The 19,670-nt window shown below is 33.8% G+C and overlaps 1 protein-coding gene across 2 annotated transcripts in view; it reads left to right on the top strand.

The window, feature by feature from the left end:
• The window catches only part of LOC145292861 (protein lin-9 homolog), a 77,812-nt gene that overhangs the window by 45,390 nt on the left and 12,752 nt on the right, over positions 1-19,670 (top strand). For both annotated transcript variants that reach the window (XM_080138966.1, XM_080138965.1), the window contains exons 8-12: positions 2,279-2,412; positions 7,888-8,007; positions 9,632-9,733; positions 15,008-15,088; positions 17,429-17,554. In XM_080138966.1, the coding sequence (XP_079995092.1) occupies positions 2,279-2,412; positions 7,888-8,007; positions 9,632-9,733; positions 15,008-15,088; positions 17,429-17,554 (563 nt within the window). The remainder of the gene's footprint in view (positions 1-2,278; positions 2,413-7,887; positions 8,008-9,631; positions 9,734-15,007; positions 15,089-17,428; positions 17,555-19,670) is intronic.

Raw genomic sequence — 19,670 nt, 5'->3', positions numbered from 1 at the left:
TTCATCCAGAAAAAAAGAATGGAAATCGTACTTGACTCACTGCCTTTAGGTTTTGGTTTCGAGAAATAGCGACAGCTAAGAGAGAATTTACGGAAACCACTAAAAAACACATCGAAGCACAAAAACTAGGAACTTGTGACTTCTGGAAAATCTACAACAGTGTAGTAAATAATAGGCACCTTCCAACCACTCCCTACCTGAATTTCCTATGCGGACAGATGCCATGCTAGACGACCTGACAATCATCCCTGCTCAGGTGCATGCTATCATAAAAAACCTTGACACTTCAAAAGCATGTGGACCCGATCTCATCCCAGCTGTGCTATTAAAAAAGTGCTCAGCCGAAGTAGCTCCAGTTCTCTCCAAACTCTACAACAAATGCCTTAATGAATCTTGCTTTCCGGGCTGTTGGAAAACTGCTTCTGTTGTACCAGTATTCAAGAATTCTGGCGAAAGAACTGACCCAATAAATTATTGCCCCATTAGCCTCCTCCCACTTTTTGCCAAAATATTTGAGACCTTAATTAACCATGCTCTAGTCCATCACCTTACAGATGCTAAACTTCTGACTGACCAACAATATGGATTTAGACAAGCCCATTCCACAGCAGACATCCTAACTGTAATCTCTAAACGTATATGCCATTCACTGGACAAAGCGGGAGAGGGCAGAGCAGTAGCTCTAGATATATCTAAGGCTTTTGACAGGGTATGGCATGAGGGTTTCCTCAGGAAGATTAGATCATGCGGTATCACTGGTAGAATACTTAACATAATTAAATCCTTCTTAGATAAGAGAAAAATCCAGGTTGTCCTCGACGGTCATACATCTAAACAATATGATATAAATGCGTGAGTGCTCCAGGGGTCTATCCTTGGACCTCTACTGTTCCTATTATTCATAAATTACCTCCCCGACAAAATTGCCTCTGAGATGGGTATATATGCTGATGACACCACACTCTATAACAGGCATGACAGGAAAACAAATGAACATATATCTAAAGAAATGACAGAAACACTAGAGGATGACCTCCAATCAGTAGTGGAATAGGGACAAAAATGGATGGTCACGTTCAATGCTGCCAAGACTAAACTAGTTTCATTCAATAATTACAAGAAACCCTCTCTACCACCTATAGCAATGGCCAACGACTCTTTATCTGAGAGTACGTACGTCTTTCAAGCTCCTTGGCCTAACGTTCACAGGAAACATGAGTTGGAACAATTACATCGAGGGCATTGCCAGGGCCGCTGCAAGGAAGGTGGGCTCTCTCTACCGTGCTAGAAAACTACTAACACCCGAAAGTATCCTGTACCTCTATAAGGCAACCATTCGCCCATGTATGGAGTATTGCTGTCATATTTGGGCTGGTGCATCGGCTACTAGTCTCTCGTTCCTTGACAAGGTTCAAAAGAGAGTCGCAAATCTGATAGGCCCTAAACTGGCATCAAAGCTTCAGCCTGTTCTACAACTATTTTAATGGTGAATGCTCTGATGAACTGCAAGCACTTGTGCCCCCACGACATGAACACCCTCGACAGACCCAACAAGCTGCAAAATCCCACCCCCACACTGTAGAGATCCTACTCCAGTAGTTTCTTCCCCAGAACCGCTAGACTTTGGAATTCCATTCCAGGTCACTGCTTCCCCAACTACTGATGTGCAGAAGTTCAAACGCAACGTGAACCAACATCTTGCTGCCCAAATCCCTACATAGTACCCCAATAGTTGTTTCCCCTGATAGTAGCCCCCTACACCAAAGTGGCAATGTGCCTTGTTTGGGGTGAAATTGTAATAAAAAAAAAAAGATCTCAGCTTAAGTATTTTTTTTTTTAAATAATATGCGCGGAAATTTCTTGAGAGCTCTTTCCACTATCATCTCTTCAGGAAAAAATCGATAAAATACAAAATTAATTAATTTGGATGTGCCAAAATTAAGAAAAAAGAAAAATTTAATCTGTAAATACGACGTTTAAAAGCGACTAAAACTGGGCACAACAAGTGAGAAGTGGGGGGGGGGTAGCTGTGGAAATTTTACCTGTTGTTAAAAAATACTATATGTAGCTTTTTCTTCCGTTATTAGTCTAAGTAGTATTGCTGGATATTTATTTTTTCACTCAGCTTCACCTCAAACAATATCTGAACTCTTAGATTATGTTGGAAAAAAATGCTCGTCTTTAAAAGATCAGAAAGATTTCAGTGTTAGATGAATCAGACATTTGTATTTTTGTTAAGAATAAAAACTGAAAATTTTTATTTTTCCTTTTTTTGCAGCTCGTTCAAGGAAGTTGCAGGACGGACTGTTTACCGGATCTGTTGAAGCTTTGGATACTGTGAATAATACTTATCGGGTAACATTTGATCGACCTGGTTTAGGGACGCATTCCATTCCGGATTATGAAGTATTAGTAAGTATGCAAAACTATTTGTTTCTTATCTTCAACATATCAACCATGCTTCCAATTGAAAAGAATGGATTTAGCATGACACTGTATCTAATGTCATTCAAAGGTTGCACCAAACACCTTTTCAAACGTAAGCATATAAGCATAAGTAGGGTGAGGTCTGCGCTTTTTGGTAGAATTCCATTTTTCATATTAGCTAGAAAACACAGATTTCCACTTAAATTGCAAAAGCTTCCTATGATTGGGCAAATTGCTAGAGTTTTGCCTTGTTACAAGGTGTCTTCAATAAGTCTCCAGACTTTTTCCGTATGGACACTTTTATTAAAATTCTAATCCAATCCGAAGTAATCTTCTCCGGTTGATATGTACTTGTTGTACCGTTCAAACAACTTCTGGAAAGTTGTGTGAGTGTGTCAATGATCCTCATTACAGCCTCTTTCATCTCCTCAATTGTCTTATAACAGTCTCTAAGGTTTTCCTTGAGCTTAGGGAATAACCAAAAGTGATAGGGAGCATGATTTGGACTATAGGAAGGGTTAAGAACTGTCTTGATGTCCATCTTGCTGTCATAATGGGTTTCTTTTGAATCTTCTCTTAGTATCCTTGGAACAAACTTCATGCAAATCTTCCGCATCTTCAGTTCCTCATGATTAATTGTGTATACAGTTTCCATACTGACGTGAAACTGTGCACTTATTCTCTCTATAGATACATGACAGTCCTTATCCATGAAATTCTTTATTTGGCCAATCAACTCTGGTATTGTGACTTCCTTACTCCTCTCACACCTCTCACCATCCCTCACAAACTCCTTGCCTTCCTTGAATCTCATGCTACTTAAAAACTGATGTTCGATTCAGGCAGGATGGTCCAAAAGTAGTCCGAAGCATTCCATACATTTCTGTGGCATTTTTTCCAAGTTTAAAACAGAATTTTATTGCATATCGTTCTTCTAAAGTGTCTTCATATCCAGATTGTATTTTTTTAATTCACCATCTGTGATAATCAGGCTTTAGTAGGGTGTATTCCAATTTCTGCTGTAGCTGTTTATTTGAACCTGAAATCATAAAAATTGGTCAGTCATCTCTAGCAATAGCATACTGAATTTTCAAGTTTACAACAATTTTAAATGCTTGTACAAAATGTCTGGAAACTTATTAAAGGTATTTTTTCATTGCTATTGAGTTGATTTTATTTGTCTCTTTTTTTCCTCTCTCATACTTTATCTTTCTTCCTCTTTTCCTTTTTTTCTCTTTCAAATCTTAATCTGGGCTTTCCTTCCTTTTCTCTCTTATGACAGTTCTTTCTGAAAACTGAGAATGTTAATTTTGGTGGAAAGACAGACTTGAAACGATTCATGATGAGGTGTAGAAACTTAGATGCCTTTTGTTTCATCAAAGAATGACATCCTGCACCCCCCCCCCCCGATATACACACTCGCTGTCTTAAGTTTGTTTTTATTTTCTTTGTGTGTAATGCCCTCTCTCTCTGCGCACATGGGAGAGGGGGTAAGGATTGATCTAATTATCAGTTATTTTATATTTGTTTCTGCCCTTAAAAACTTTGGTTTAAATAGTTTTATTTAAAAGATTCTAAATTTTCAATTATTACATCGGTTATTATCATCATTCTTTGTTTTGTTTTGTAAATATACAAATACATTACTTGTAAACAACAATTTTAAATGTGATATGCTTTCAGAACATGGTAAAAATATCAATCTAAATTTTGCTTTAAATAGTTATTATTTTTATTTATTTTTTTAAATAAAAATATTAATCCAAAGGTTAATTAAAGTTATGTAAATATATAAAAAAAAACGCACTCTTGGTCGCAAAAACTGCTCAAACATATCAAGGTAAAGGTTAAAGCAGTGTCACCTGAAATCTGTCCTTTTCAAAGTGGAGCCGGACGGGGTTTTTATTCCCTGCTTGGTCCCAGCTTTTGTTTTTGTAATTGGTTACTCACATTTGTAGAAATGTTTTCAAATTGATGTTTTTCTGTTTACATTACAAATGTGGTAGTGCATTGATTTTAATTCCATGGATATTTTTGATGATTAAAGGATGATTTTTCTCTGCCTCGACCTTTATCAGGGTTGCAGAGACAGAGGGTTTGACTCCTTTCTAAACTTCTAACTCCAACTCCTTGAATTCCAAAAAATTTGACTCTAATTCTGCCTTCTTGTTTTAGAATCTTCGAATATTTAGACCAACTTTTGATTCTTCAAAGATTAAAAAAATACAACTTTAACTCCACACAAAACCTCTGACTCCACACAAAACCTCTGACTCCACACAACCCTGATCTTTATATAGCCAATCTTTTTACAACTGAATTATGCTTGGTTACGTTTCCATTTATAAGTTACTGACTGTATTTACCTTTGGAGCTTTTACTTTCATATTTCTTTTTTTTTTTTTTTTTTTAATTTTATTGTGCACTTTGCAGATAAAAATGAAATCATTAATATATACTCAGCAAATGTAGAGACCATTTTGAATTTTTTATTTGTAACAAATGGTGAAACGTTTCTATTACTGTAAGAATTATTCGGATGGATAGAATAGGTAAATGATGAAGCCGGTTGGAATATAAATTTTTTTTCTGACAAATGATATAGTCAACTACTTTTTGGTTTTTGGACTGAAATTAAAGTGTATTTGCCCTATCCTAGTGCAGGATTTTATTTTTGCCACATAACAGAATGATCTTTTTCGGGAAGATGGATTCCTTATATTAAAAATTGACCTTGTTTCTAACTCTACTCTTGTGGGGAGGCAACTAAATAGAACGTTTATAATTGTCAAACATGACTCACTAGTTAGAATCAGACATCGATTTTGTACATGCATTGCTATTTGGGTTTGATTTTGGACATCTGGCAAGATAAATTTATATTGAATAAACAAGCAAAATGTCTTTGCAACCAATTCTCATTACACTACCATGGCCATGTGACTAAAAAAAGTTAAAAGTAAAAAAGTTTTAACTCCGCTACAGCATTCGCATGGAGTCTCAATATAACAACACAAGTTGGCATTTTTATTTTTACAAAGGAAAAGCTCTTTCTTTGGTTATGGGTATTTTACTATCCTAAGTTAATACGAATAAAGTCAAGTTTTAAAAAAATCAAATGATTTTTAATAAAATATTTGCATCTTAACATGGTTTCAAAGATGCCTGTTTATTCAAACTTTAAAAAGAAATTTACATGGAGGTCACAACTTATCAAGGCCCGGAAGCCACTCGGGGATAAGGGTTATTGCGTGTACAGTAATCAATGAGATAGTATCGTAGTAATCATTAGTATTGGATATTTGATAGGGTGTCTTACTTAAGAGAGCGGTTTGTCAGGAATTTGTTTATGTTGGACTTGAAGACATCCAAGTTGTAGTCAGGTGGGAAACAGGCGAACGGAAGAGAGTTCCACAATCGTGCACTTCTGAGAAAGAAGCTCTGCTCATGGAATCTATGTTGTGATTTACGCACAGATAAAGAGTGGGGAAAATTAAAATTATTGACAGTAGTTTCAGCTAGACGGGTGTTTCTCGTGAAAGATTGGTGAGGGGGGACCAGAGATTGGAGCTCAGACGAGCACTTGCCAACGATAAAACAAAAACAGGCTCACAATGTCTCTTCTGTGAGAGAGAGGCTGCAGGGAAGAGAAAAGGGCATCCCCCACTAAGCCACAAAGTCTATTTTGTATTCTGTCAAGGCAGAATAGGCTGCTTTTAGCAGCTCCTGCTCAGATTTGGCAGCAGTACTCCATCCTTGGACGTACTTGGCTTTTTAAAGATGCTTCTAAGAAATTTTTTTGCCAATTCCTAATAAATTTATATAACTAGATGGAAACATTATTTGTCAACATTTTTTGTTGTATTAAAAGAATTATTTTATTATAAACCAAATGATTTCATTGAATCAAGAATGTGATTTTAATCCAGAAAAAGCATTTTAAATTGCTTCACTGCGAATGGATGTTAGTTCTCTCCTTTTTTTTTTTTTTTTTTCCAGATAAGAAGAATTTATTTCTTCCTTCAAAGCGCTACTTTAGGGATTTTATGTCTCTTTTTCTCCCTCTCTTTCTTGTTTTATTTTTTATTTCCTGTTTATGGGTTTTCCTCTCTCCATCTTGTTTTATCTTTCTTCTCTCTTTATGACAGTTCTCTCTGTAAACTGAAAATGTTGATACACACACACACATGCACACACGTCAGTGCACTCGGTGTTTTTCTCTTAAGTTATTTTTCTCATTGCTCTCTTCACACAAGTAGTGACCCCTCCCCCTTCCCATGGTTGGGAAATTCATTTTGATTACAGTATTTTTTTATGTTATTTTATTTGCCAATAGCTACGCACATCCATTATTAAACATAACTTGTCCATTCTATTTTTATATAATATTATATTTCTCTTAATCTGTCTGTTTGTCTATTCCAATTTTTCTTTGAAACTATTGGGTTGATCTGGCTAAAATTTTGCATAGACCTTTGTTATAAGTTGCAGAGAACTAAGTATTATGGTATCCATTCTATGCACAGTTAGTTAATAGGGGTATATTGAAAACAAGTACAAATTTAACCGTATTTAATTTTGTATAAAACACTCATTCTCGGGCAATGATCTATAACTTTTGCCTTTTTTTTTTTTTTTTTTTTTTTTTTTCATGTTTGTGTGATATCACCTTTCACTCATATGACAAAAATGAAATCGATCAACAAAGTTTGTGATTGGTAAAATATTCTGAATTTACACATTTTAAAATGAATTGTTCCTAAATCAAATGTTGCATCGGCTGAAATAATTTTAAAATAAAAACATTTTAAAAACTGACATTTTATTGCTTTGAAGAATATTCAACTGACAATTATTTGGATTTGGTAAGAAGACGGAAAATATTGTCTTTAAAAGAATTAAATTGCTACAATTTTAATTAAATAAGAATTAAATTGCTACAATTTTGATTAAATAAGAATTAAATTGCTACAATTTTAATTGAATAAGAATTAAATTGCTACAATTTTAATTGAATAAGAATTAAATTGCTACAATTTTAATTGAATAAGAATTAAATTGCTACAATTTTAATTGAATAAGAATTAAATTGCTACAATTTTAATTGAATAAGAATTAAATTGCTACAATTTTAATTGAATAAGAATTAAATTGCTACAATTTTAATTAAATAAGAATTAAATTGCTACAATTTTAATTAAATAAGAATTAAATTGCTACAATTTTAATTAAATAAGAAACATGTAGAACATAAGATTTAATTGACAATGGTAATTATTTTTATTGACAAAGAAAATAATTTTTTTTATACTATTGACCCTGACAGATACTTATTATTTCAATATTATTATTAACTCTAACTTATTATTTCAATATCATTAACTCTAACTGATACAGAAAATAATTTAAAATTCCCACAGATTTCCTGCTACTTTTACTTATAAAATTTTTATTTTTCAGAGTACAGAACCCCAAGAGACGACACCATTGTCAGCATTCCAACAACGGCATCGGTCAAGATTAACAGTTGTCTATCCACCTCAGCTTGTTCCTGGCATTGGTTCACCTAAAACACATTTGGTAAAAAAAAAAAAAAAAAAAACATTTTTCAATTTTTAACCAATTCATCAACCGCACCATTTGCTTTTGAAAACTTTTTCTTTTTGTGGCATTTTCATTTTCTTCAAGACTTTTTAAGAAGATTTTGGATCTTGTCCAGAGTTCCTGCTATATCCAAAAAAAAAAAAGAAAGAAAAATCTGTATTATGTATACACTCATTAAGCAACAAAGATATCATATTCCAAAAATCACATAAATTGATCAAGTAGTTTTATTTTTATAAAGAAAGTAATTTTTAAGTGATTAATAGGAATTCGTAAGCATTACAGCATAAATTTTGCAAATTTGAATTATTATTGAGTTATCTGTTTGTTTTTAAAATGATGGGTAAGACATTCACTCCTCAGTTACTCATAAAATTTGATTTTCTTGTTTAAAAGTAAATCTACTGGATCAATTTACGTGATTTTCATTTTGTTGCTGGTATGTACATCATATAGATTTTATTTTTTATTAAAGGAGGAATTCTAGACCAGAACTAAGATTTCAGTTTAATTTTTCTGAAGAATTTCATAATGATGTGTTATTCATTTCCTCTGATTAAATTACCTGCAAATGTTTTTTTAACAATGACGGTTCATTATTAAAACAAAAAGAGAATATTTAAACTTGAAAAATAACTATCCTGAACAGAACAATTTTGCCTCACTTTTATGTTCGCTTACAAAGATAAAAATTAGGAATATAATGCAATTAAACCATATTCCAATGTTCATCAAAATTACACGATTTTGATTCTAGAAAATGTTTAAAATTTAATGGATCCTATGAAGAAATTTATAAAATCTTATTTAATTGCTGCCTAAGAGCTATGGATTAATTTTACTGCAAATCTGAAATATTTGAATTTTCAAATGGGAGATTCTGCCCATATTATGTCCTAAAATTGTTTCCAAATATTTTATAGAAACTGAAACCTGGAGAATATTAATATCTAATGCCTATTATTCAAAGTTTACAAAAATCAGGAATATCTGAATTTTTATGAAGGGCCTTCACTCCATTTTTAAATCTTTTGCATGAAACTACATATAGCACATATTTGAACCACTTGGGTTTAGCACTTGTGTTCCAAAATTCATAATGATCAATTAAATAGTTTAGAAGTGATCCTATACATACAAATATATATAAACCTTATTTTATAAATGTATATAAATATTATTTTATAAATGTATATAAATATTATTTTATAAATGTATATAAACATTATTTTATAAATGTATATAAATATTATTTTATAAATGTATATAAACATTACTTTATAAATGTATATGAACATTATTTTATAAATGTATATAAACATTACTTTATAAATGTATATGAACATTATTTTATAAATTTATATGAACCTTATTTTGTAAAAGTATATGAACATTATTTTGTAAATGTATATGAACATTATTTTGTAAATGTATATGAACCTTATTTTGTAAATGTATATGAACTTGCTATTAGCAGATCGCTTAGATTTTATGCAATTTTTTTTTCCTATTTCACTTTGAATTGTGGCTATTTCAATTAGGAATAAATTATTATGAGCCTTTTTTTATCCATTAATTTTATTTATTAAATTTTTTTTAGGAAAATGATCCTCTGCTCAGTGGTTCTCCTATCAAAGGTCGGTTGATGACCTTAGAAGGAGTTACGTATGGTGGATTTCCAATAAGGTTTTTAGTCCTTGTGGTAAGCTTATTATTGTGTATTCAATACCCCCCCCCATGAATATATCGAAAAATAATGAGTAGCAATGCCATACATCTAGATAAGATTAGGTTTGTTTAGTTGCAGACTGTTATCCTTATCTTCATAGTTGTTATTGTTTCTCCACATTTCAGCCAACTATTCCTCTGGCCTTCTTCAGGGCCAATGGTACAGTAGATGGAGATGTTGAATTTCTACAGTTCTAGGTAAGCATTGTCTGAAGGTAGCGGTTTCAATCCTATCCAAAGCAGACCAAAGGATTAGTTGGTCAAAATGTGGTGAGACAACAACTGGAAGGCAGTAATTACTAGGGCTACGACAATAGGACAAATGCTGCCCAACTCCCTACATAGTACCTCTGTAGCTTATGTCCCTGGTAGTAGCCCCCTACATCAAAGTGGCAATATGCCTTGTTTGGGGTGAAAATGTAGTAAAAAAAATAGCATATTCTTTTCATTGTTTTAACTCTCGAATGTGTGTCCGTTGATATCTTATATGCTTTTATATAGAATGATGTGGTTCTCGGTTGATTAACTGTGTCGGATATATACTCGAGAGTCAAAACAATGATAAGTGTATTCTATTGCCATAGCCCTAGTAATTACTGAAGATTCAGCATTCCTATCCCGTCGCCACTAACACCCTAACGAAGGCCCGAGGAATAGTTAGCCGAAATGTTGGGAAATCAACAACTATAAAAAGATAAGGATAATAGTCCGCAAATAAATAAAAACGAAAATTAGTTATTAATGAAAACAGTTTTCAAAGACAACAAAAATTAAGTTTTGCTAATTTTCAAAGGTTTCAGAAAATAATTACCTTCCCTGTTACAATTTGAATTCTCCTGTTTTTTTATTTATTTATTTATTTTTTTTTTTTGTAGCAAATCTGAATTTTTGCTGATGGTCATCGAAAACTGTTTTAATAATTAATTTTCTATCTTATCGTTTTTCGTAATTTTTTGGAAATGTTCATTACTGCAACATGACAATTAAGTAGACATGATTGGTTTAACTTGAAATTCAATATTTCGAATTTTGCACTAATAACGAAGGACACCTTTTTTTTTTTTTTCATCCCAAACAAGCATATTGCCACTATTATAAGGGATGCTATTTGGGATCTTGCCTATGGGGGTCTATGTGAGGAATTGAGCGGCGAGATCTCTGTTCACATTACTTTAAAACTTCTGCATGGTAGTACAAGGAGGGAATTCCAAAGTTTAGCAGTCTGAAGGAAGAAACTGAGAATAGGTTTTCCAGCATCTAGGAACCTGAATGGTGAAGGGGTGGGATTTTGTTGCTTATTGGATTGGTAGGAAGTATGTATGTCAAGGGGACACAAGTTCTACAAGTGCATCAGAGCATATTCGAATAAAATACTTGTAAAACATGCACAAGAATGGAACATTGCAGCGATGGGACAGAGGTCAAAGTTTGGACGATAGTGTGGGACCTATTAAGTTGGAATCTCTTTTTTGGACCCTGTTTAAGAGGGGGAGACTAATGATAGATGCGGCAACAATACTCGATGCATAAGTGAATGGTGGCTTTGTAGGGGTATAGGATACTCTTAGGTGTGAGCAATTTTTTAGCAGGAAGCCCACCTTTACAGCAGGTGTGGCAATGTCCTCAATTGCCTGTGAATGTTAACTCAAGAAGTTGGAAGGATGAGTCTCAGAGTGTTACTAGTCATGAAGAATTAAAAATTCCTATTGTTTCCATTAATGCACAAGTCAAGTATGGCAGTTCCAAATAAGATCACAGAAAAACTATTTGATATACTTATGAGCATATCCTGTACCTCTACAAGGCCATCATTCGCTCATGCATCGAGTATTGTTGCCACATCTGGGCTGGTGCATTTACCACTAGTCTCTCCCTCTTCCATAGGGTCCAAAAAAATGTCTTCAATCTAATGTCAACTAATCTCCAACCCCTGCCCATCCCCACAATGTTGCATTTCTGTGTCTGTTTCATAAGTATTTTAATGGAACGTGCTCTAATGAACTTGTTGGACTTATGCCTCCTCGACGTACATATCCTCGACAAACTCGCTTAGCAATAAAATCACACCCCTTCACTGTTGAGATCCCTAAATGCTAGAACACTTTCTAATCTAATAGTTTCTTTCTTCGAACAGTTAGACTGGAATTCCCTCCCTGCTACCTGCTTCCCTGATTGTACAGATATGCAGAAGTTTAAATGTAATTTAAACCAATTTCTTGTTAATCTTTGCTAGACATGGTCCAAAATAGTAGCCCCTTACGTTCAAGTGGCGATATGCCTTGTTAGGGGTGAATGTGAGTAAAAAATAAAAAAATAAATGTATCAAACAAAAGTATTTGCGTGCACCAAAAATTATGGAAAATTAAAATTAATTTCTTACTAACATGATGTGTTGTTAAACAAGCGTGTTGTGAAAGATTATCTAAAGGAAAATCAGATCTTATGGTATTACTGGACAAATACTTGACATAATTAAATCTTAAATAAGAGAAGAATCCCGGTTCTCCTCGGCAGTCGTACATCTAAATAATATAATATAAATGCGGGTGTACCTTGGGTCGATCCTTGGACCATTATTATTCCTAATATTACTAAATGACCTTCCTGATAAAATTGTTTCTGAGATGGGCATATTTGCTGATGACACTACGCTCTATAACAGGCACGAGAGGAAAACAAATGAACACATATCTAAGGAAATGGCAAAAACACTTGAGGATGACCTTTAATCTGTAGTGGAATGGGGAGACAAAAATGGATGGTCACATTCAATGCTGCCAAGACTAAGCTTGTTTCCTTCAATACATTACCTGAAAGTACTTCTTTCAAACTCCTCAGCCTAACATTCACAGGGAACAAGCTGGAACAGATACATTGAGAACATTGCCAAGGTTGCTGCAAAGAAGGTAGGCTCCCTCTACCATGCTAGAAAACTACTTACGCCTGAAAGTATCCTGTATCTCTCTGTCTGTTCTACAAGTATTTTAATGGTTAATACTTCGACGAACCACAAGCCCTTATGTTCCTTATGTAAATACCCCTCGACAAGCAGCAAAATCCCACCCCTACACAGTAGAAATCCCTAGATGTAAGAAAGCCGTCTACTCTAATAGTTTCTTCCCTAGAACTGCTAAACTTTGGAACTCCCTTCTGAGTTCCTGCTTTCCTAACTGTACTGACACACAGATGTTCAAGTGTAATATGAACATACATCTCGCTGCTCAACTCCCTACATAGTATCCCTGCAATTTATGTCCCCGATAGTAGCCCCCACATCAAAGTGGCACTGCACCTTGTTTAGGGGTGAAAATTGAATTAAAAAAAAAAAACAATCACCAAATTCCTTATAGATTTCCAAGTTCAAAGTAAAGAATCCCAAATTTGAAAAGATGTATTTAAAGAAGGTGGGAGTTTTTACATTGGCAGAATATAACAACTAACGTGATCATTCGTATTATTTGGATTATTTAAACTACTGTTCTCATTTTCAGTGTTATTTGCATAAAGTTTTGGCATAATGATAACGTGCTTGATTGAATTTGCTTACTCTTCTTGAGGTTGAAGGTTCAATCATCAGTACAATTGCAAATTACTTCTACCCAGTCCTATTGAATTAAATAAAGGGTTCCGTTCAAAATTCCATGTAGATTCTGAATTTGACGGTATACTCTTGAAGAAGGTTGGAGGTTACAGCGATCAAAACGTTATGAAAATAACACTCAAGATAATGACAGTGGCCGGAATAATCTAAATAATATGAATTCCCAATCCTTATCTAAAAAATTCAGAAACAAAAGATGAGAATAGTAGTCTGAATAAACTAAATACAAATTAAACCATATCTGGAGAGTGAAAGCGTAGTTGAAATTTTGTGAGCATTTGATAACATCACAAGTTGTCTTCATCATGGATATCTTGAATTGCATGAAGTTTGACCAGCTAAGGAAAACTTGTAAGCAATTACACAAGACCATAGAGAATGGAATTTGAACACAGTTGACCTGAACTGTGAGAATTAGAGACTGAGCTTGTTATATACTAGCAGGGAAACCAACGTTGCTCAGGATTTGAATGATGATGAACAAATGTTTCACACTCCCATATTTTTATTGTCATCAAAATTGGTGAAATCGCCCATTTTTCAATCAAATCGATTGATGGGGACTCATCGCGGTGCACCGGGAGAAAGCTTCACATGCCTTTCGCAGTGACTTAGTCCACAATAAATTGTAGTCTTCATTGCGCAATAGAGAACCTACTGTTGATTTTAAAAAATTATTTTTTATATATAATGGCTTGCATTAAAGTTTGAAATGCAAAAGTCAAATATCATGCTTCAATTGTGCTCTAAACAGAAACATTCAATTTGAATGCGCCTCTGTCATATCAAAAGAATCTACTGTTAATTTTATATGCATGGCATTACTGCTTGTGCAGTGACAATGGCTTGAATTTAAGTTTAAAATGAAAAAGTCAAGCATCATGGTGCAATTGTGCTTTAAACAGAAATATTAATTTCAAATGTGCCCCTGTCATATCAGAGCCTACTGTTGATTTTATGTCTGTTTGGCCTTTTGGCTTGTATGGTAATAAAACTTCTCAAATGCGCTTGTTAGGCTGTGTAAGGTGTTAACTTTGGTCAAAATTGCCTGTTCTTTCTTTCATCGGATTATTTTGATTATTGATACTTATCGAAGACATTCCAATAGAAAACCTAAGAACTCTGCCAAGCACATAAAGTGCCTTTGTGTGAAATTTAATAAAAACCCTCTCAGTCATTTTGAAGTCCATAGGGAACAAAACTCACACACACAAAGTTCCTTTTATATAATAGTAAGGATAGAAATTAGAAAACGTCTGATACCTGAACAAGAGGAAAGTGACGTTAAATGAATAGAAGATTCTCAAGTTCAAAGAGGAAAATAAATTAGCAGTCGTCTAAGGTTAGACTAAATAATTGTTGGAATAAATTGTGGTGTTGTATAATATTATATTGCCAATAACACAATACAATGATAACAAATGAAACTTGGCTAGTCAAAAACAAATTTTACATTGACAGTTTGAATGTTATTTGATACTGACTTAAGAAATTTGACAGCTTTACATGTTAAATTAGATATAATGTTCTAAGAAGAAAAACTAATTTATAAATTTTTCTTTTTTTGATAAAAAAATGGTTTCACATTTCAATGTTATAATTTATGTAATAATTTAATTTTTACACTTTTTTTCCTTTTCTCTGCAGACACGATTATCTAAAATCCTTTTTATTAAAAAAGAATGGATTCGGCAATTAAAAGAAATGAACAGCCAAGCGGAAAAGTTGGTAAGTAGAAAGAGATTTTTTGTTGAACCATGATTATTGAAACTATCAAAAATATTCAACTGTTTGGGAGATAATCCAAAAAATCTATATATTAATATTGTAGTACCTTTAACGTATGCATGTACGTATGTCAGGGTTTACAGATTATAAATTATTCAATTCATAGATCCTATTTATTAAAAAGATGGTTACATTTCTGACACGTTTCCCAGACTAGCAAGATCAACAAGCCTCACTTCTAGATCTGTTTCTGACTACAGTTCCCGAGGATTGTACAACAAATGCTGACAGCCCACTCGGGAACGCTGACCATGCCGTGATAATGGTAGAAATCGCCCTAAATTCTAGACCCAAAGCTGAAGAGTTACTGCTCAAAATGAGGTATTATAAAAAGGCTGACTAGGAAGCCATCAGGATCTCATCAGAGATGCCCCATGGAGAAATATCTTTTCTCTTCCTATTGGACAGTATGCAAATGAGACCACTGAATGGTTCAAAATGGCAATTGAAGCACATGTTCCCACATGAAAATTCTATAGCAAGCCCCACTCTCCTCAATGGTTTACTTCTACTTGTGCAGCTGCCATTGTTCAAAGGCAGCATGCATACTGCAGATTTAACTGACATAAATCCAGTTCAAACACAGAAGTTTATAGAAGCTAGAAGGAATTGTACAAGAGAAATATAATTGAAAAGAGAATATACTGAAACCACCAGAAAACTCATCGAAGCACAGAAATTAGGAACCTGTGATTTTTTTTAGAAAATCTACAACAGTGTAATAAATAATGGGCAGTCAACAATTCTCTCACTATCAAACAATCATGACGTTTGCACGGCAACTGAGAAGGTTAACATGCTTGCCAGTCAGTTTGCCTCAAACTCCACATTGGACCCAGCAAATCACTCCCTCCCTAACTTTGCAGACAGACACCACACTAGATGATTTGAAAATCATCCCTTGTCAGGTGCATGGTATCATAAAAAACCTAGACACCTCGAAAACATGTTGTAACCCCAAGTGTGGCTCCCACGTCAGATCGCCGACTCCCAACGTCGTGTACTGTGGATTTTTCGTTTGACTATTCCTCTATTCCTCTTATGGCCAGATCGTCCTTTTCCCGTTGGCGACTGTCGATGAAAACACACGCGGTTCACAAAATAGAAATATGAACAAAGAAAGGAAAAACACAAACGCCAATGTTCACATATAAATTGACTGTTGGATTTGTGAGCGTGTGTGTGTCTTCTCCTCGTTCTATTGATGTCACATTCGTCTATCTCTGTTTCACAGTCAACTCTAAAAATTGTCCACGACTCTATTTCACAGTCAACTCTATAACTGTTCAACTGTAATCGTTATCAACTCCCATCCGACGTCAACGATATCTAGTTGTCAACTCTGTCCAACTTCCATCCGCCGGCTAGCGCATTTAGATGTCAACTGACTGTCTCCTTTGTCTTGGTCTCTCAGGTCGCCCACCCCACCCCGGCTACCGGAAGCTGCCCTTCCCTGTTTTATCAGTAGGTTTCTATTGTTATTGTTTGCTATTTCCTATCTGTTGTTGATTGTAGGATATTTCCGATTTCTTTGTTTATTTTAAGCTATTTCCTCTTCCTTTGTCTATTCCACCCCTCTCAGCACTTAGTGGCTCAAATCCATCCCAGGACCACTTTGTAGTATCATAATGTGGACCCAATCTTATTCCGGCTGTGCTCCACCAAGATTGCTCTAGATCTCTCCAGACTGTATAACAAATGCCTTAAAGAATCTTGTTTTCGTAACTGCTGGAATACTGCTTCTTTCTGTGATACCAATTTTCAAGAATTCTGGCAAAAGAACTGACTGAATGATCACCCCATTAGCCTCCTCCCACTTTTCGCCAAAATATTTGAGTCCATAATTAATCAAGCTCACAGCTGCTAAACTTCTGACCGACCAACAATATGGATTTAGGCAAGCCCGTTCTACAGCAGATATCCTAATATGGACAAAGCAGAAGAGAGTAGGGCAGTAGCCCTAGATATATCTTAGGCATGATGGTCTTTTCAGGAAAATCAGATCCTATGGTATCACTGGAAGAATACTTAACAAAAAATTAAAAAAAAACAATATTTTGGAATTTTGTATTGTTAAATGTTGAGTTTAAATTTAAATAATTTTAAAATAATTGTAAATTGATTTGTTATGAATTTTTTTTTGATAGGGGTGATTAGCTTAATTGTGTTTTGATATATTATTACCAATGATAATATTTTTATTACCAAGAATGATATTTTGGCAGTAAATTGTTTGATTTATTAAGTTTCTTACAAATGTGACATTTTGTTTTCTGTTAGGAATCTTTGCTGCAGCCGATCACATTTGAATTCCAAAGGAAATATGCTGATATTGTATTGGAGCTTGAAAACCTGAATAAAGATTTGCAAGAAAACCTGAATGGTGTGCAGAAATTTTGTCAGACGGTAAATACAAAATGAAACCTAACCTTTTTTTTTTAATATACATATTCGTCTGGTTTATTTTTCTAGCATATTTTATGTTTCAGTTAAACTTGCCAACGGGAAATGCATTTATTTAGATTGTTTTAAATCTCATTTATTTATCATTTTCTTTTTGGTTGGGGAACTGACATTTTCTGACAACCTGCAATCACAGTCTCCAAGCTTGGCTAGTCTTGCCAGGGTCTGATTTGATCTGACATTACATATCACTCGTATCATTTCTCTATCATTACACTTGTCACCCCCACTCCTTCACCAGTCAGTTGAGGACGATCGTCGACCTCTGAACCCTTCCACTGCCGGTGATAATTCTTGGCCATCTAAAGTTACTGGTATGGGGAAGTGACCAAATTATCCGTTGATCGTCTAGATATATATCCTGGACCAATTCGTTGTGTACCCTCTTGCCGGTGATAATTCTTGGCCATCTAAAGTTACTGGTATGGGGAAGTGACCAAATTATCGGTTGATCGTCTAGATATATATCCTGGACCAATTCGTTGTGTACCCTCTTAACGACGAACGTCGTCGAAAGAGAGCCGTGGATTTTTAGTGTAGTAAAAGAAAACAGGATAAAACGATTCTGCACACAAATATATATTCAAAAAAAAAAAGTACAGTTCTTGTAATTCTTTCAGAGTCCTGAAGGAAGTGATGTGTTATTATTCTAAGAATATGGTCGAAGGCATCAGTTTGTAACCTTGTGGAGTGTCGGTCTCTGGGTATCTGAAGAAATGTGTTTTAAGTCAAAAGCCCGCTCTGCTCTGACTTTCTGTGATCTCTCTATCTGTCCATCTGAGAGTCTGTCTTCTGCGCATTCCCCCTCGTATCTCTAACTTGTTGGTATATATATAAACATTCATGTTTGCCCTCTGAACATCACGCGAATATTATTTCTCTTTGTTTAGAAATTCCGCTCTCAGTCCATAATCTGAATCATCATTTCTAAAAATAAAACAATCGCTCGCTTCAAAGATCTGATCGAACTCAAATAAACAGTTAATAAATACAGTTTCTCTTTTAACCTTTAACACACAGAGTTCTCGTGATTTTTAAATAAACAACTTGACACCAAGTGGTTTTGTCTTTCTTCCTGATGGGGGGCATCAACCTCCCCACACCCTTACTTCGTTACACACTGAAGATGAGCTCATCTCCATCCAGCATCGCACACTCAACATAGCTGATATGTACCATCTCTTATAGTTAAATGAAAATTAAACAATATTCTAAGGACAATGCCTGACCAACTTTACTGTGAACAAATTGAAAAAGCAGCTATTTCAAATTCAATCATAGATCAACTAAATTATACTCAATAGCTGTGTGGATTTTTCTTGTGTAAATCTTGATTTTCACTTTAACTGATTTCATTTGTTAGCATAAATTTTTCTGATATTTATAGGTTGCATTACAAATGGTTTGTTCCTTATGAAATTAAATTTCTCTTACTAAATTAGATCATGTTTAATCTCTCTTTCTCTCTCTCTCTCTCTCTCTCTCTCTCTCTCTCTCTCTATATATATATATATATATATATATATATATATATATTTATATATATATATATATATATATATATATTTATATATATATATATATATATATATATATATTTATATATATATATATATATATATAAAAATATATATATATATTTATATATATATATATATATATATATATATATATATATATATATAAAAATATATATATATATATATATATATATATATATATATATATATAAGCAGCATTTTTTCTCTTAATTATTTTATGGGTTAATTTATTTTATCCTGAAATGTTTGTAGTTATTAAAATAATTAATGAATGAAATAAATTATTTTAACAAAAATTATATAAATTGTTTATTAATCTAGCCCTAATGATGAATCCAAAAGGATTGGAATGTACTCGGACTTACGACAAATAGGGTGATTACATCAGCCACTTTCTGCCAGAACTAGAGACGTTATTCGAAGTTGGAAAGGATCAAAAACAGAATTAATAGACAAAAAACATCTATTTTATTTAATGAAATATAAATATATATATTATAATTATTTTTTTATTATTA

Source organism: Euprymna scolopes, chromosome 14 (genome assembly GCF_053919585.1).
Source record: "Euprymna scolopes isolate OS-2025 chromosome 14, ASM5391958v1, whole genome shotgun sequence".
NCBI lineage: Eukaryota > Metazoa > Mollusca > Cephalopoda > Sepiida > Sepiolidae > Euprymna > Euprymna scolopes.
The sequence above is the reverse complement of the archived record's forward strand: the minus strand, read 5'-3'. Positions and strand labels throughout refer to the sequence as shown.